Source organism: Xyrauchen texanus, chromosome 27, assembly GCF_025860055.1.
Source record: "Xyrauchen texanus isolate HMW12.3.18 chromosome 27, RBS_HiC_50CHRs, whole genome shotgun sequence".
NCBI lineage: Eukaryota > Metazoa > Chordata > Actinopteri > Cypriniformes > Catostomidae > Xyrauchen > Xyrauchen texanus.
Window position 1 is genome coordinate 21,645,594 of NC_068302.1, and position 19,156 is coordinate 21,664,749.

General features: G+C 38.3%; 1 protein-coding gene across 1 annotated transcript in view; it reads right to left on the minus strand.

Moving 5' to 3' along the window:
- Window positions 1-397: 397 nt before the first annotated feature.
- Window positions 398-19,156, minus strand: part of ccser1 (coiled-coil serine-rich protein 1) — a 123,964-nt gene continuing 105,205 nt past the window's right edge. The window contains exon 10 of the mRNA XM_052095168.1: window positions 398-6,047. Within this exon, the coding sequence (XP_051951128.1) occupies window positions 5,508-6,047 (540 nt within the window). The 3' untranslated portion in view covers window positions 398-5,507. The remainder of the gene's footprint in view (window positions 6,048-19,156) is intronic.

The following is a 19,156-nucleotide window of genomic DNA, read 5'->3' on the forward strand; positions in this document are numbered from 1 at the left end:
TAGGATGTGTTCAGTAAAGACATGAAAGACAATAATTGTTTTGTGTTTTGTCAATTCACGACCCTGCATAAGCGGCTGCAGAGAATGGATGGATGCATGTATGCATGCTGTTATCGTAGGCACATTGTGCTTGTCTATATGTGTAACTTTGACGAAGACGAGATCACATTAAATTCCAAAGGGTTCACATACTTTTTCTTGTTACTGTATTTAGTTGTATGTAGCCTATCAGTGACTTCTGCCGCTTAAGTATTTTCTCTGTGACTCATATCACAAATTAGCAGTATTGTTGATAACAATCTGTTTTCCCTCATGACAATATCACTGTTTATGGACCAATGCATGATGCATGAAAGCCATAGGCTGGTTAATCAGTTATCAGCTTTTCTCACCACCTGTTATCTTTATTTGAAAAATCCAATATTGGTCCACCTCAATCTTCAATGTCATACACTGGTAAAAAGTCCTAGATCACATCTAGATTTCACAATTTGTACAACCCATTAACAAGAACTATCCCTCACAGCCTTGTTTTCATTCACATCAAAAATGGCACTACTCTGAATAAGGTCCAAGAGCACTAAAAATGAAAGCTTCAAGAAACAGTATGAAAAAAGGACACTCAAAAAGAATCGAAAAAAAGCACTTTGGAAACATTGGAAGCACAATTTTTTTTTAAAGATGATTGAGATGTTCATACAGGTTTCATAGGTAACCACATAAATTTCATTAAATCACAGATGAGCAGTGACAGAGAAACACACCTCTGTGCATAGATGTACCCACTGGAGTCATATGGATTACTTTTATGCTGCCTATATGTTATTTTTTCAGAGCTTAAACATTTTGGTCACCATTCACTTTTCATTGTATGGACCTACAGAGATGAGATATTCTTCTAAAAAAAATCAATGCTTTTGTTCTGCAGAAAAAAGAAAGTCATACACATCTGGGATGGCATGAGCATCAGTAAATTGTGAAATAATAATTATTTTGGGTGAACAATCCCTTTAATGTAAAAAAATAAAGACTAACAACTAACAAAAAACACAAGGCCTTACGTGTGTTACTTTACTAGTCAATTCTTTAAATATCTCTTTAATGAGAGTAAATAAATTACATTCAATGAAAATCATAACCTCATCAAGAAAACCACCGGTAAGAGAAAAGATACAGTTAAAGGTTATTTCAAATCTTATGGTTTAAATCTCTTAAAAGTGCCATTTTATGCAAACCCTGTAGATTTTAAGAAAAACAAGAAATTCAACATTTCAAAGTGATGTACAGTGAGACGATTGTGACATGTTACCAGTATCCGAATGTAGACAATTGTATGTTGATACAAAGAGCCCAGACAGACAAAAGAATAGCCTCAGGTGATAGTCAGTTCATAATATCAAATAAATATCTATTCAACATTGAAGGGTTCAGTTTAGAAATGTGACGGCACATACAGTCATGTTGATGGTTGAGTCACTTATTGACATTTGTAGATATTCATGAGTTCTGTTCTTGCATGTATTCATGATCTCCCATATTCAAGTCAATTTAACATCCTTCAAGCATCATGTCTCAAATGTGTGGTCAAGAATAATAAATAAATTCTTCCCTCTCTAAAAAAAATAATAATAAAAAATAAAAATAAAAGGAACAGTTCACCTCAAACATAAAGTTCTGTAATCATTTGCTCAACCCTCCTGTTTTACCAAATGTGATGACTATCTTTCTTACTTGGAACACAAAAATGAAAGTGAAAGATGACGGAGGCTTTCAGTTCCTAACATTCAGCCCTGCATCTTTTGTGTTTCACGTAAAAAGGAAAGTCTTATGAGTATAGGATGGCATGAGGGTGAGTAAATTATGACTTTTAACTGACCCTTTAACATTCAACAGTCACAGACTGGTGCCCTTACAGAATTTAAACAGGACTGCTGACAGCAGTGATCGAGGGTTGAATTGTCTCAAAGACTGAACAGCAGTGTCTGCTCTCATAAGGTCATTCTGAAATAACTCAATACAAACACGTTCCAGTCTGGGGGGTGTGATATCAATAACAGTGTATGTAATGGTGAGAATGCGCCTTTCTTTCCCTGGGCCTGATCACAAAGAGCTGGAAGTAGGTCTGGGAGGAAGATGTATAGAGAGAGAGACAGAAAGTGATGGTGCTCCCAACAGATTGCTGAAATTGGAGCATTGGACCTCGGGGAGCAGACCTGCTGGATGGATTGGACCGTTTCTCTTCAGGGTTTCCTTCTCCTCCATGCGTCCTTGCACGAGCTCCTGATCCGCAAAGCCGGGTCAACACTATCCCAACGTTAAACCAATGTTGTCCCAATGCTGTAAAAATGAGGCCATTCCTTCTTTCAACCTCCTCTCCTCAGAGTGCACATGATCTCCATAAAAGACAGTCTATGGCAGTTTTACATTAGTAATTACATTTACGAAATTATCAACGTGTATTATTAAATTGTATTTGCCTTCTATTTTTTTTTTATCAAAAATTAAAGCCTATATGCTTTTCCAGATGTAAATGTAACAATGTAGTTAATTCACTGCAGGGAGTTTTCCATTTAGCTGCCTTTAAAGGGACAGTTCATCCAAAAATGAAAATGATGGCATCATTTACACACCCTCATGGTGTTCTAAAACACTACATTTTCTTTCTTCCTTGGAACATAAGGGAAATTTTGAAGAATGTTGACTGCTATTTTTTTTCTAAATTTAAACTATCAAGTTTTAAAATAAACAAAACCTACCTTCCTACCCTCCTACCCTAAAGCTTAACCGATGTGCCGAAAGCAAATGTGATGCTTCTCTGACACTTTCGGCTAAAGTGTTAACTCGTGCTCTTCTGGACTCGTACCCTTTGTATCGCAAGTTGAGCTACCGTGCAATTTAATTGGACCCGAACAAGCCTGTTACAAGTCATGTGTTATAGTAAAAGTTACTACTAATAGTTATCTGAAATTGTAAAATAATAGTTTACTCAATATAAGCTTAATTGTTTACTATTCTTACTAGTATTAATTAAGTAACTGTTACTTTCTAAACCCTAAAGCGGTCATTAATAAAAACATATTAGTGGTCCTAATTAAACAGTACCTTGAATATCACATTTTGGAATCATAACTCAGTGTGGAATACCCATAAGCCCTTGCGCTTGAATAAATTATGTATGTTTGGTCAAAACAAGGGAGCTGATGTAGAAAAATAATAATTATTTAAAAATGTATCTAGTTTTAATTCTTATGACTACTGTTGTTGTTTTGTTGTAGCTGGTTGATTGTTGTAATTTGTGTGAAGTCACCACAAGGGTAATTGGTGTTAACTCTGTTGAACTTGGAGCCTGTTAAATTTAAGCCATTCTTAAATGGCTTCAGAATGTACTGTACAAAAGTACAGATTTGTGTGCACTAAGAAGTACAGAGTAGAATCCAATTTGCTGTATAGCTAACCTAGAGCCAAGTCATAATTTCCCTTACACGGTATAAGACATGATATTTGTGTGAACAGTGTGCGAGCCATGTAACAATTATTTAGCAGGTATAGTAATGTAATTCTTTGAGATTGGGCTGTGTCAGTCTTTAACATTTTGCCTAGCATCTTTTTTTGTGTTCCATGGAAGAAAAAAAAAAGTGATATGTGTTTGGAATAACATGAGGGTGGGTAAATAATGTCAGAATTCACTTTTTGGTAAACTATCCCTTTAAGATTCATCTGTCTTGAACTAGTGTCCAACTCCAGCAAAGACGGTAGTGTTTAGTACTTGAGGCTCTATCGCTGAATCCTTTTTTTTTTTTTATAGCTTACAATCTGTTTTTTAAAAAATTTCTTAGCATCTTATTTCTTCCATTTTTGTTTGCGGCAAAAAGAAACAGAAAAAGCAGCAGCATGCAATTAGAAGAGGCTAATGAGTGTTAAACTCCCTAAAAGGGCTCAGAGAACACATGGGCAATTCTTACTGGCTGCAAGAGTTTTAAAGCACTCTCCGACAGAGGATTGTTTTGGCAATATATGCATATGTCTTCAGTGTCATGTTTGCTGGTGCAAAATAATGCGGAGGGCAAATTGTTATGTTATAAACTTTACAACTAATTAGGCTAAATCTAACAAGCGAGTCTATAATTATGAGTCTAGAGGAAAATGTATTGTAAAGGACAAATGTTGACATCCTGTTTGCACATAACGTGGAACTTTGAGTGTGAGGTGTTTTGAGTGAAACAGTCACATTAGTGGATGGTCTATCTAATGTACCTATTAGAGCAGCATGTACTATTTCTTCAAAAAATGCTCAAGTAGTGCAGACGAAGGGTTTGAGTTTGACACTTAATAATGATGAAGAGTTTAGAAAATAATAAGTAGAGTCTTTGTGTGTGTGATTCAAGTCTTGTTAAGGTTTAAAGGAATAGTTCACCCAAAAAGGAAAAATTAAAATCATTTACTCACTCTTAAGTTGTTCCAAACCATATGACTTACTTTCTTCCATTGAACACAACAGATGATGTTAGGCAGAACGTTAGCCTGAGTCACAATTTACTTGTATTGCATCTTTTTTGATGAAAGTGAATGTTGACTGAGATCTTAACATCTTAAGGGAATAGTTCACCCAAAAATTAAAAGTCTATCATCATTTACTCACCCTTTATGCCATCCTAGATGTGTATGACTTTCTTCTGCTGAACAAAGTTTTTTTTGGTAGGTCCATACAATGCACGTGAATGGTGGCTAGAGCTTTGAAGGTCCAAAAAGCACCGAAAGGCAGCACAAAAGTAATCCATATGACTTGTATAAGCGATATGATAGGTGTGGGTGAAAAACACATATTTATGCCCTGTTTTACTATAAATCTCAACTTTCACATTCTTCTTGTTTTGTTTTTGGCAATTCACATTATTTGTGCATATCACTACCTACTAGGCAGGGAGGAGAATTTATAGTAAAATAGGACTTAAAATACTTATCTATTTCTCACCCAAACCTATAAATTCGCTTTTGAAGACATAGATTTAACCACTTGAGTTGTATGGATAACTTGTATGCTGCCTTTGTGCTTTTAGGATCTTCTAAGTTCTGGTCACAAATCACATGCAATGTATTGACCTACAGAGCTGAGATTTTTTCTAAAAATCTTCGTATGTGTTCAGCAGAACAAAAAAGTAATACACATCTGTGATGGTATGAGGGTGAGTAAATGATGAGAGAATACAATTGTATGGGTAAACTATCCCTTTAAGTGTTCCATGGAAGAAAGTCAGTCATATGGGTTTTGAAAAACATAAAAGTGAGTAAATAAAAGACTTTTAATTTTTGGGTGAACTGTCCCTTTAAGATGAAACATAGTTTATACTGTGCAGGAAAAATAATAATGGAGTACAAGTGGGTCTGGAGGTACTCGTGGTCACTAAGAAACTGCACCAAGGTTGAGTTCATGTTGAATCCATATCATCTGAGACATGTTTTACTTTTCAGTATGCATGTGTGTATATAAGCGTTTCAAGTGTGTATTCTCAGCCATCCTGCTGAGCAAGAGCCTGTAGTTCGGCTGTATGGAGTGAGTGCTGTAGGAAGACGTTCTTTCGGCTGTACATATGTAAAGATAGAGGCCCACGGGGCGGCTGGCCCAGACGGCCAGTGAAGGACGACTGAAGCCTGGGCAGAGCGCCTCGCTCACTGCGGGGCCCTCTCTCACTGTCTGAGGACAGGCTACGTGAGGGACTGGCCTTGCTGGGGAGGCTCATACTACTGCCGGCCAATACTCGAGGGATCAGTGATGGCCCCATGTGCTCCATCTTTCGAGGTCCAGGTATCTCCAATGTCGGCAGCCCACCTTCAGCAGCTCTTGGCACTGGCTCTCGCAGCCCTCCCCCACCATGGCACATGGACGAATTGCAGCAAGCCCGGTCCTCACAAACCGCTGCCAGCTCTGGCGTGAGTCGACTGTGCTGGTCTGTAGAGAGCTGTCGCACTGGCCTTCGCTCCCTTGTGAGGCTGTTGTTGCTGCTGGGAATGTTGCCGTTTTGGCCGTTGGGTTGACTTGGATGACTGGCCTGTTGAAACAAGATTGTAAAGTTAGGAAACTAAGAGAAAATGGACCTTAGTCAGAGAAGCGCTGTATTGAGTTTTTGTGGGGAATAAAAACAAGGCTGTGAGGAATAGATGTACAGTCAGTTCAAATGGTTTATATTGTTTAAATTTTTCAAGATTTGATCATTCAGCTGATGAAAACTTTTCAGACTGCAATATCCCCACAGCCTCATTTTCATCTAAATAAAAATCAATATGTCTACCCTGACTGGGGTTTTTTAAACATTATAATGCCAAGGACCCAAGGAAATGGACCCCATTTCTGAAATAAAGCATACTATCTGAGGACAATAATATGAGTGAGATTATAAAAGACAACATGTTGTTTGCAAAATTCAATTAAATTTTGTACTGCCATTTTACAGAAGCAAAAACTAATTTTTATTATTAAAATATTATTTAGAAAATATTTACTTAATATTAAGTTGACATCATGCCTTTTTTCAACCTGCTATTAGAGTAATGTTAGATGTATAAACAAAAAGAGGTACATTTTCAATTCCGGAAAAATTCCCTAGAAAAGTACAACACAACTATATGCAGATTTATTTCTAACTGTTAAAAACTAAATCGCTGACAGCTGAATAAAATAATTTTGACTAGTCTGTATGAAACAAAAATAAATGGCGTTATTTGGAGGTATTTACACCTTTTTTGTTTTATTTACCAATTTATTTACCTATATGACCTTGAATTTTTTTTTTTTTCCTCAAATACTAAACCAATCCTCAAATGATATACCATTTGAAAGGATCTCAATTATCAAACTGTGCTGTCCATTAAAAAAAACAAAAAACAGATGAAATTACAAGTATAAATACTAGATGGCTCCAGAGAGCCATCCCTGGTCGAAGAGAAGATGATTTCTAGATTTTGTCATAAGTTCTGCATTTAGATATATATTTAATCGTTATCGAAGACTACTTTTGTCAAAGTTTAACATTTTGTTTGAGGTTATTTTTGTTAGTAGATGGTATGGAGTAGAATAACAAGTAATAACCTAATTTATCTCTGATTGTAACTAGATGAATGTGGGTGTGTGTTCAGCATTGTAGATGTGTTATGAGCTTACCAATTCATTTTGGTGTGTTTGTGTTCTATTTTGTGGCTCATTTATTGTCAATGTTTTCACATTGTTCCTGTTCAGATTTGTGTGCATGTATGTGTTTTGCACTCTTAATGTTTGGTAGTGGTGGTAGCATAGTGGGCTTGAGTAAGGCACTTAACTCCAGGTTGCTCCAGGGGTATTGTCCCTGTAATAAGTGCACTGTAAGTTGATTTGGATAAAAGCGTCTGTCAAATGCATAAATGTAAAATGTAAATGGTAGTCTCACCCCTTCATGTCTGTGTTTTTTTCTGCGTTATGGCTGTTTTTTAATTTTTTATTTTATTTTATATAATAAATAATTAAACACATCTGTGATTTAATTTGTGTTTCCCATTCATTTCCTAATGTGTCACTTTTGACCAGGAACAGTACAAGTGCAACATATTTTAACATACCACTTAGACTGATCGAATCAATTTCTTTTTTGTGTGTTCAGATATCAAATGGATGAAAAAAGTCACCAAGACTCCAACTTAGTTTTACTGAAGAAACAAAACTGATTTTTGTCAAAAATGACCTAATAGGGCATGAGGGTTAAGGCCCCCTCGGGATCCACACTCTCCAGTCTGAAAAGACTCCTGAATTAAGCCACTAAATTCGTTGACATTTTGACAAAGCTTGCTAGGCTTTTCAAAACCTATTCTAATTGTTTCCAGACCAACTGGAAAATTGCCTTTTTTAGGAAGAGGAGGCCAAAAGGCACACATTGTGGGGAGGTGGCACAAGAAACAAAGCCTGTGCTGAGAAGCTTGAGCCACCTGTTCATTTTGCACACAACACTGCCTCCTCCTTACATAACAGACTCTCTATTACTCACAGTGCTAAATGAGTGCATTACAAATATTGAACACAAAAAAGAAATAAGCTGAAACTCTAGACTTATTGTTTGATATATATACACTACCAGTCAAAATTTTGAAACAATTGACTGAAATGTTTCTCATGATCATAAAAATCTTTTGATCAGGCATATGCTTAAATGTCTGAAGTTAGTTTTGTAGACAAAAATGTGATTGTGCCACCATATTAATTTATTTAATTATAAAACTAAAATTTCGGGTCAGGAGATTCAGTTAATGATCACATCAACCATCAGAATGGATAAAAGAAAATCATCTCAGTGCTTTAGACCATGCCATGATTGTTGATGTTAGACAGGCTGGTTTGAGTATTTCTGAAACTGCTGATCTCCTGGGATTTTCACACACAACAGTCTCTAGAGTTTACTCAGAATGGTGCCAAAAACATCCAGTGAGTGGCAGTTCTGTGGACGGAAGCGCCTTGTTGATGAGAGAGGTAAAATGAAGAATGGCCAGACTGGTTTTAGCTAACAAAAAGGCTACGGTAACTCAGATAACCACTTTGTACAGTTGTGGTGAGCAGAATAGCATCTTAGAATGCACAACACGTCAAACCTTGAGGCCAAAGGGCTACACTAGCAGATCATGTCAGGCACTTTATTAGGGCCATAGTGCTAGGACCTAATAAAATGCTCAGTGTACACTCATGAGCCAAAACATTATGGCCTCTCATCACCTAACAAGGCCACATGTCAATGCCTGGGTAGATTAGATGGTAAGCGAACAATCAGTTCTCGTAGTCAACTTGTTCAATGCAGGAAAAATAGGCAGGAGTTAAAGACTTAATCAACTTTGACAAGGGACAAATTGTTATGGCCAGATAACTGGGTCAGAGAATCTCTGAAATGGCAAGGCTTGTGAGGTGCTCCCAGTCAGCTGTGGTGAGTACCTACGGGCAGTGCCCAGAGGAGGGAAAAACTGGCAAAAGGGTGTTGGACGCCCAAGGTACATCGATGCGCGAGGCTATCCCGACTGGTCCGAATCAACAGAAGGTCTACTGTGGCAGAAGTCAAAGAAAATGTTAATTATGGTTCCGGGAGGAATGTGTCACAACACGCATTGCATTGCACCCTGGTGCGTATGGGGCTGCATAGCTTCAGACCGGTCAGAGTGCCCATGATGACCCCTGTCCACCGGCAAAAGTGCCTACAATGGGCATGCAAGCATCAGAACTGGACCTTGTAGTGGAAAAAGGTTGTCTAGTCCAATGAGTCAGGGTTCTTATACATCATGTGGACGGCCGTGAACATTTGCACCATTTACATGGGGAAGTAATGACATCAGAATGCACTGTGGGAAGACAACAATCTGGTGGAGGGAGTGTGATGCTCTGGGCAATGGTCTGCTGGGAAACCCTGGGTCTAGTCATTTATGTGGACTTCAATCTGACACACGCCACCTACCTAAACATTGTTGCAGACCAGGTACACCCCTTCATTGCAATGGCATTCCCTGATGGCAGTGGCCTCTTTTGCGCCCAGCCAGACTGCACACATTGAGGAATGGTTTGAGGAACATGATGAAGAGTACAAGGTGTTGCCCTGGCCTCCAAATTCCCCAGATCTCAATCGGATTGAGCATCTGTGGGATGTGCTGGACCTACAAGTCTGATCAATGGTGGCTCCACCTTGCAACTTACAGGACTTGAAGGATCTGCTGCTAATGTCTTGATGCCAGATACCACAGGACACCTTCAAGGGTCTTGTAGAGTTCATGCATTGGTGGGTGTTTTGGTGGCACACGGATGACCAACAGCATATTAGGCAGGTGGTCATAATGTTTTGGCTCATCTATGTATATTCTCTTAAAGCCTATGTAATTTTTTTCATAGTTAACTCCAAATATACAATCGCTTATTCAAAAATGTATTTGTCTAACCTTGCATGCATCTCTCCTTAAAAAAACAAAAACAACGCAAGTTTGACTGTTGTGATTTTCAGGTGAAGGATACTATGTGAAGAGGCGGGTGCTTTTGGAACTGGAGTTTGGATTTACAATGGTTATGTCCTTTCAAGAACGCACTCTGCAGCATTCAGCCTTTGGATGCACATGCTAATAGTGGTAAATGCATCAGATGGTGACAGAGAGAGATTGGTACCTGCTCTGGATAGAGGCCAGGGAAACACACGCACACAACCACCCACCCACACACGCACGCACGCACGCACACACTCACACACACGCGCACACACATGCGCACAACTAGAGTCAACTGGAGTAAATCACAATGATTTAACAGTCATAATCCATTTGGGTCTTTATTAGCTTGTGAAGAAGCAGGTCCTGCACTAATGACACATTTTGGTTAAAAGCCCCCCGGCTAATTATATGCAGTAGGCTTGAAGTAGCAAGATGCAGCCAACTCATTTTCCACACTTCAGCACACCTACAAAAACACTTACACACGCTCACGCACAAACATGCAACAAGCAACTGTTGCAAAGTGCCATGCTGTCCAAGCCCTAGGCAATGGACTGTAATTCTTTTGTATTATGTATAGTCCTTGACTGAAGTCTGAGCCCATTCTACAGGTGTCTGGTTATGTATTACTTTCAAAAAAATATTTTCAAGCAAGCACAGCACATTTTCATATCTCAAAAAAAGATATTTAGGGAGGGGAAAAAATCAGCGGCACATCTCTTCAGTGTCTCGACAGAGTTTATTTTTTCCTGGGATCATGTAAAATAAATAGACAATACGAATCTCTCACCTCACACAGACGGAGGTTTTCTCAAATAAACACCATGAAAAAGAGCGCCACAGTTTCCTCTTTGAATTTGTGTGGCAACACCATATTTATCATCGACTATGCTGAGTACACAGAGTACAAAATTCAATTCATCTTTCTGAGACATGCTTGCATTAAATAAGAAATCCAACTTTGCAATAAATTTCAATCAGACGACAACAGAAAGAGGGTAAACAATAAATGCATTTTGGAATACAGTGAGCCAATATCTTGTCACTGTGTCCCAAATACTAGGCTCCATAATCAGCCAATATGGGGCAGATAGAGGCATGTCATCAGCCTGCTCTTCCTGAAACTGCATCCATCTGAGTCGAAGTTGAGATGATGAAGGGATGCTTTAGAGAGAGAAAGGTGGAGAGGAAGACAAAGTGAATGAAATGATGGTTGTCCTCCTCACCAGTGCCTGATCAGTGTGATGATTACGAATTGCCTCTAATTGCCTTGAATTGGCTGCTACACTGCCTCAGAAGTTGGGAAGCCAGTTGGAAGTAACTAAAAAGTAGCGACACTACTAACAGTAATAGTTTAACCAAAAATTATATTTACTCACCCTCACACATTCTGAAACTTTCTTCTGCAAAACACAAATGAAAAAGTTTTGTTTATGTCCAAGTCTATAGGGTCCAAATCTCTCAAAAAGGACATAAAGGCAGCATAAGACAGCATTAAAGTAATCCAAAGGTCTCAAGTGGTTTAATTCAAGTCTTCTTGATGCATGTCACATGCATGCTTGCATGTTCAAGGCAAGAACTGACATATGTGCAATACAACTGAAAGTTCCATGTGAACATGTGAGTGAGAATGCATCAAGCATGAGGACGAGTGAATGAGCTTCTCTCGTGAATGTGCATAGGAGAGCTGGGCGGAAGTGAAGCATTTTGGTGAATAAGGATTGAATGTTTGTTTTGTTTCTTAACCAAAGTTAACATATTACTTTAGAAGAAATGGATCAAACCACTCGAGTATGGATTACAATTATGCTGCCATCATGTGCTTTTCGGAGCTTGAAAGTGTAGCACCCAGTTGACTTGCATAGTATGGACAAAAACATCTTTCATTGTGTTCCGCAGGGTGAAAAAAAGTCAGACTAGTTTAAGATGGTATGAGGGTGAAGAATGATAATTTTTGGGTGAACTATTCCTTTAAAATTTTTACTTTTTCTGAGATGCAGTGTAATGTGACAAAATCAGTATTTTGTTTCATTGTTTTGCACATGCAACAGTACAGCCCAGCAAGCAGAGGTATAAAGTGAATCTAATATACTCTTTCTCTTTCTGATTTAATATAATGAATCTGTTTGTTTGGGAAGTTCATTTAAATGAGTAAATGCACAAAATTTTTTGCAGTGATATACAAAACAGTATTATATTCATAATATTACAAAAATACATTATTATATATTAAGAAAGATATAGCTCACCCTTAAATAGCCCACAAGTAACCTTCCCACAAAATAGTTTATTTAAGCACTACTCAACTGCAGGCGGATTAAGTGAAAGAAATGTCAGCTACAGAAAAAGACTGTATATTAAGGTGTGCTAAAACATTGATCGAAATTTGAGGGCTGAAAAAAGGCTCCCACAATACAAAGACAAAATGGAGGCAAAAAGAAAAAAACAGACAAAGATAACGTGCAAAAAAGAAACACGAGGAGCTGAAAGACGCATATGGGTTGGGTCGCTCTGCAGAGTTTTTTTTAAGTGAAAGAAGCGAGCCTTGTTCCTAGATGATGAGAAATGATGGGAGGCTGGATTTGATATATGGAGTAACTGAGCATACTTCAAAGACTTTCCCCCCTATTGAGCCCCTTCAACAGCTGTCAGCTTTAGGGAAGATAAGATTCTTTACAGTCCTTGTCTTGTTCTCTCTGACAGTAGAGGACCTGGATAAACAATAATGGAAAATATATATCAAAATGGGAGGAAAGAAATCCAAGCGAGATGAATCCATTCATAAATTGAGTTTCAATCAGATAAGGTGGCTTCTGAAGCTGATGAGATTGTTGCAGCTGCCTGGGTGTCATCCAAAAAGCCACAGCTGCTTGTTTAAAGACCATCCGATGGAACCGCAAATGTTCCACATGTGTGTGTTACAGTGGGCGAGTTGCTTCACGTTACAATGCGTCACAACTTACTGCACTACATTAATTGTCACGAGCTGACTTTGTATCGATATGATGAAACACACAAAGCAATGAAAGAAACCTACTGGCTCCTCACACTCCAGCTGGTATCTGCTCAACAAACCTCTCCAAGCAGACAACGGCTAAAACTATGGCAGAGATTGGCAGTCCTTGAGTGCTGTAGACAAAATAACACTCTTTTGTATGGCTCTCTGAGCTGATATTTAGCATAACATCACTGTGAAGTTTCAGTGACTGCATCACTCCGATTGTCTGTGTTTGTGACATTTCAGACTCGAGTATGTAAGCAGTGCGAGTGGAAGCGGAGCTGTGTGATTTAGCCTGGAATGAGGAGTTTTTCTTTAAAGCTGAAGTGTGAAAAAATTGAATTGCAAACAGAAACAGCTTTTCCGAATACTCCCCCTTTTTGACAGTCCAGACCCAAACTTTTGCCACTGGGATGCTCAAACAAACAGAACAATATTTTTTATAGTGCCACAGAAACAGTGATCACAGTTTTCGTGGAAAACAACCTACAAATGGCTTAATTATCGTTGCCTGTGCTTATTAACTGGTATAGGAGTATTTTAACATCGTAAAAGTTAAACACTTCATCTTTAAAGTTAGTGTGACTGTATTTTCTTTTGCTCCAGGATCAGTTTGGGTTTCTCTCACCAAAGAGTGGGGAGCAGGAAATGGAAAACCCGGAGTGTAACTTGAGCGGACTGATTACAGAACACTTAAAGCTAGGAGGTGAATTTGCTGACACGCCATCCCATACAGAATGTTTCATACTTTCCACACAGAAAACAGCCAGAACAATGGAATATATTTTCAGCACCGTAGACAAAAATAACGCTCTTTTGTATCCAAGTTGAGCATCCCATAAGCAACATAGCATGATGGGGGTGGCATGGAGGTACAACATGATTCACGAAGCCAAAGGTCTGAGAGCCCTCGGGCTGTGTTGTTTAGTGCATCTCCTCTGCCGGCATCCATTTGCTCTGGTGTCACTCTGCAGAGAGGTGAACTGTCATCCTCTCGTGGCTGTTAATGCTGAGCCTGGCTGAGGGCTTGAGCAAAAATCGATGTGATGACCTGTTCTGTGGAGCCCAGTCCCAGACTTTAACCTCAGGTGTGAAAGTATATGAGGACACACATCCTCAAGCCAAATGAGTCTCCTGGCATAAGACACACAAGAGGAAGTTCTACCATACTAACAGCCCAAAATCCATGTGAATGCAACATCTGGCCCATAGTATTCACTGACATGGTTTTCTTGTTTTGAATCATTTTACATTCATGTATACTCGCTGAGTACTTTATTAGGAACACATGTACACCTACTTATTTATGTGATTATCTAATCAGCCAATCGAGTGGCAGCAGTGCAGTGCATAAAATCATTCAGATACGGGTCAGGAGCTTCAGTTAATGTTCACATCAACCACATTAGAATGGAGAAGAAATTGGATCTCAGTGATTTAGACCATGGCATGATTGTTGGTGCCAGGTTTTTGTATTTCTGTAACTGCTGATCTTCTAGAATTTTCACACACAACAGTCTCTAGAATTTACTCAAAATGGTGCCAAAACAAAGAAACATCCAGTGAGTGTAAGTTCTGCAGACGGAAATGTCTTGTTGATGAGAGAGGTCAACGGAGAATGGCCAGACAGGTTCGAGCTAGCACAAAGGCAATGTTAGCTCAGATAATTACAATTGTAGTAAGTAGAAAAGTATCTCCAAAAAAGTCTAAGAAGTTTTAGGATTTTTAAAGATTAAAAAAAAGAAACATTATGATGTAAAAGCAATAATACAAATTTAGTTAAGTAACTACTCAAATAAGCAAATCTGTCACATTGACCGTGTATGAGAGGTCAGAATTACTTGCATCCATTGAAGCACACAAAATGTTCTTTGGAACATTTTAAAATTAAATCTACTTCCTTCTCAAAGTGGAAGGTTTTGCAAGCTCGCCAAAGTAGATATTGTGATTATTTTTTAATGAGTCAATTCCAGTTTGAATTATTTAATATTTCATGAACAAATATAAATGTTCTCAGTTTCATTAGGCTGTACCATCTCTGTTTACCAATGTTTTTATAGGAGTATTGTATTTGCATCTGGGATTGAATAAAAGGCTCTTCATGCAGAGCATTACTGGACTGTGGGTGTATGCTTTTCACCCTAAAACACCTGTGAGAAACGCCACTGATGTCTTACCCGCTCCATTTCCCCAAGGCCCTCATCTCTTATCAGTAGTACAAGGACTGCTGGAGGGCTTGCCTACTTCACAGCACCTCATTTTTCACACCAGTACATCTTACATCCACGTGTCTCTCTCTCTCTCTCTCTCTCTCTCTCTCTCTCTCTCTCTCTCTCTCTCTCTCTCTCTCTCTCACACACACACACACACTTTTTTGACATGGAGTGCCATTTTTTTATTTTCCTGGTCAATGGCTGTGCCAACAAAAACATTTTGTGGAATCTTAAATATTTCTTATATTATGTCATACTATATTGTTCTAAAATCACACAGAGCAGGTAATCTCTGGAAAAAAAAAAATGCATCTTTTAAATCCACACTAAACTCTCAGATATGGTTTACTCTTTCTGTAAAAATCTTGAAATAAGTTAACCTTCCTGCAAAGCTGCAAACAGGGGGAACATGAACTTGCTACAGGAAAAATATCAGAAACCTTTCCAGATTTCTTTCAGTAATCTTATTCATCATTATACAACAGTATAGACTAAGATTTTTTAACCCCACAATGTGGGTTTATGTTTTCACTTTTAATCTTTTAATGTCATTTTGAGTGTGACTGGTTAAAGGAATATGCTGGTACATATGAAACACTGAATGTAGGCTGTCATCTGCACAGCCTGACCAAAGCAAAGTGGGAGCGTTGACTAGCATGATTTAACGAAAGATAAGGGCTGCCAGCTCGTGATCCGCGAATGGCTTGCACATGCTGCACAAGTTGGGTATACTTATGTCGTAACATTTTAACTTTTTGTTTAGCCTCCCATTCAGCTCATGAATACATGCTGCATGATCATGAGGATTACATCAAGATGTAGATTGGAATACAGGTGCAGAATATATATAAATAAAATATTCTTCTCCTCTCTCGCAGTTGCTGACATGCCACCAATAACCCCTCCGCAAGCCAGCATTATGCCATAGGTTGCCGACCTCTGGCCTACACTGACTGGATGAAAATGCATCTTTTAAATCCACCCTAAACTCAGACTCTCAGATATGGTTTACTCGTTCTGTGAAAATCTTGAAATAAATGAATCTTCCTGCAAAGCTGCAAACAGGGGGAACATGAACTTGCTACAGGAAAAATATCAGAAACCTTTCCAGATTTCTTTCTGTAACCTTATTCATCATTATACAACAGCAAGTTCTAATTCCATTAATTTGATCAGCCAATTGGCATTCCAAAAGAGCTAATATTTAGTATATCAGAACTGGGACCAATACGTTCCAGACCAATGTACATGAACAGTGCAGAGTGCAAGCAGAGTTGTGTAATTTTGCATAGGACAAAAGTGGGTTTCCAAGTGATATGTCTCACAAGCGAGTGGAGACCGATAAAATTGAAAACCCAGAGTGGAATTAAAGAATACTTTGAAGAGAGTTAGAAATTGCACTCGCTCCATTTTAATCACAAACACCTTTCCAGACAGGCCATCAGATTTGCATATCAATGTTACTTTCTGCAATCCATATCTTGACTCTTTGGCTTTTTTTTTCAAAACCAATTTGTTGGCGGCGAAAACATTTACGAACTGGCCAAAATTTGTCTGAAAGGTAAGTTACTCAATATTAACTTTTTGTTTATAGAACTGCTGGATGACAGCAATAGGACACTCTCACTCGTGCTCTTACACTGAATATCGGTACAGCTGTAACAGCACTCGTTGCTCATGCGATACTGCTCCATTCTGTTACTTTGTGAGCTCAAACTACTACATCAGCCACAGATTTCACAGAAAAATTACTTGGAATACAAAAGGCTGGCATTCATTTCAATTGAAATTATAAGAGGCTGACTAGATTAGTCAGAATTTCTGGCTTTAAAAGGAACTCATTAGAAAATTCTCATGCACTGTTGGTACAGAAAAGGGGGTCATCAGCAAAGCAAAGACAAGAACACTCTGTCCTTCATGGCTCTCCTGAGCAGAGCTGACAAATGTCACTCGCCGTCAGGTGATTGTGTGAGTGAAGGGAAGTTTTGACCTTTGGACGTTCGTCTCATATCTAACTCACCTTGAGGGTTCTACATTCAGGGCCTCTGCCTTCGGCTCCTCACCCAAACATGCCAATCTGGCTAAACACATGGTCCATATTAATTACCACTATTGTACCTACTGACATACCATGAAGAGGCACAGGAGGGAGAAAAGAAAAAGAGGACACCAAGATGGGACAAAGGGAGACAAATCTGGACAGTGATCCTTGTACAGCTGCGCCCTGATGACTGACAGCAAATACATGCACTTGGTCTCATCTTTGATCAGTGTAAACCATGAAAATCATACTTGAATGTGGTGTGAAATTTCTGCACCACAAGTGTCACTGAATGGAATTAGAAAAATAATGACTATTTCCCAAAATGACTATTTTGGTTGGACGAACAGATAGTCCTGGCCCAAACAAACTGCCATTGTTTGAGCCAATTTTGTTGTACAATGTTTAAGTTATCTAGTTGATATTGCTTTTCTCTTTCTTTAATCGCACATGTGGCCTTGAGGTTACCCTGAAGTAACTAAAAGTAATCAGATTATGTGGTATTTGGATTATGCCTTTAAAAAAATATTTTAGTAAATAATTAGTAATTGTGCTTGAATACACTTTTAAAAGTACACTTTTTACTGTAAAAGTGAATTCTTTATGTAGCATTCCAAGCAGCCTGTGTGTTCTAGAAATGTATGCAAAGCTTTTCCAATCAAGTTACTTTTAGTGCAATAAACAATCTGAAGTAGTTTTGCTATTCCGTGTATACAACCAAATTAAAAAATTCAGAATTTTGAAAAATAAAAATTGCTTTTGAAACCAACTGAAAACCAATTAATCTAATTCTATATCAATACAACGTTTCACAACCCTACTATTCATTGTATGCACAGCAGAGTTTGCGCAAGGAATATTTAGAGTTCACTACAAGTTAAGCTCAATCGACAGCATTTGTGGTATATGGTGATGGGAGCGTTGCTGAGTGATGTCTGTAGAGAGTGATGCCGGGAGAGGAAGAGTGGTAAGGATTGATACATGTGGGAAATTATCTCTAACAGCTGTTGTATTGCAGTGAGAGCTTGAGAGGGATAAAAAGGCAGTCCAGACGGCCACAGGAGATAGAGAGAGAGAGAGTTGCATGAAGCTGTGTGTGTGTGTGTGTGTTCAGTGAACGGTTGAAAAGCATTATTTTGTGTGTATTCACTGCAAAGTGTTGACTATAAATGACCCATGTGTACTTTTAACCTGGCCCCCGCTTCCTCCTTCACAAGAGTGCAAAAGATCTTTCACATGGTATTATATTTATTACCACAAATTTGAAATTCGACTTGTCCCTCCTTTTCTTTAAAATAAGCTAACATTTGGGTTCCAGTGAGGCACTTACAATGGAAGTGAATGGCGCCAATCCATAAACATTAAAATACTCACCATTTCAAAAGTATGACACTAGATATAACCATTATGCGTGTTAACACTATTTTTGTGTGATAAAATCGCTTACTAACCTTTTCTGTGTACAGTTACATTTGACAACTATATTGCCATGACAACAAAACACCATAAACCCTTAAATGACCATAAAAATTACAATTTAACATTACAGCTCAAATAATTCACAGTATTAACAGAAGAATTAATGTAAGTGCTTTCATAAAATTATAAGCATTTCTGCCTTTAAACCCTTTAAAATTAGCCCTATTCATTTCCATTGTAAATGCCACCGTATATCCTTGATTTTTGCTTTTTTTTATGGTTATCAACATTATGCCACACATGCTGTCGATTAAGCATAACTTATGTTGAACACAGAATATTCCTTTAACATAAAAATGTGTGTGGGTGGCTTGTCTTATTGAAGACACTCCACATAAAAAACAACGGCAATTCATTCTTCAGATTTTCTTGTTCTGCATATTAATTTTCCATATTTGTCGGCAAAACACTTCAATGATGAACCTCAAGGCATTTCCAAATTTGCAGATTGCA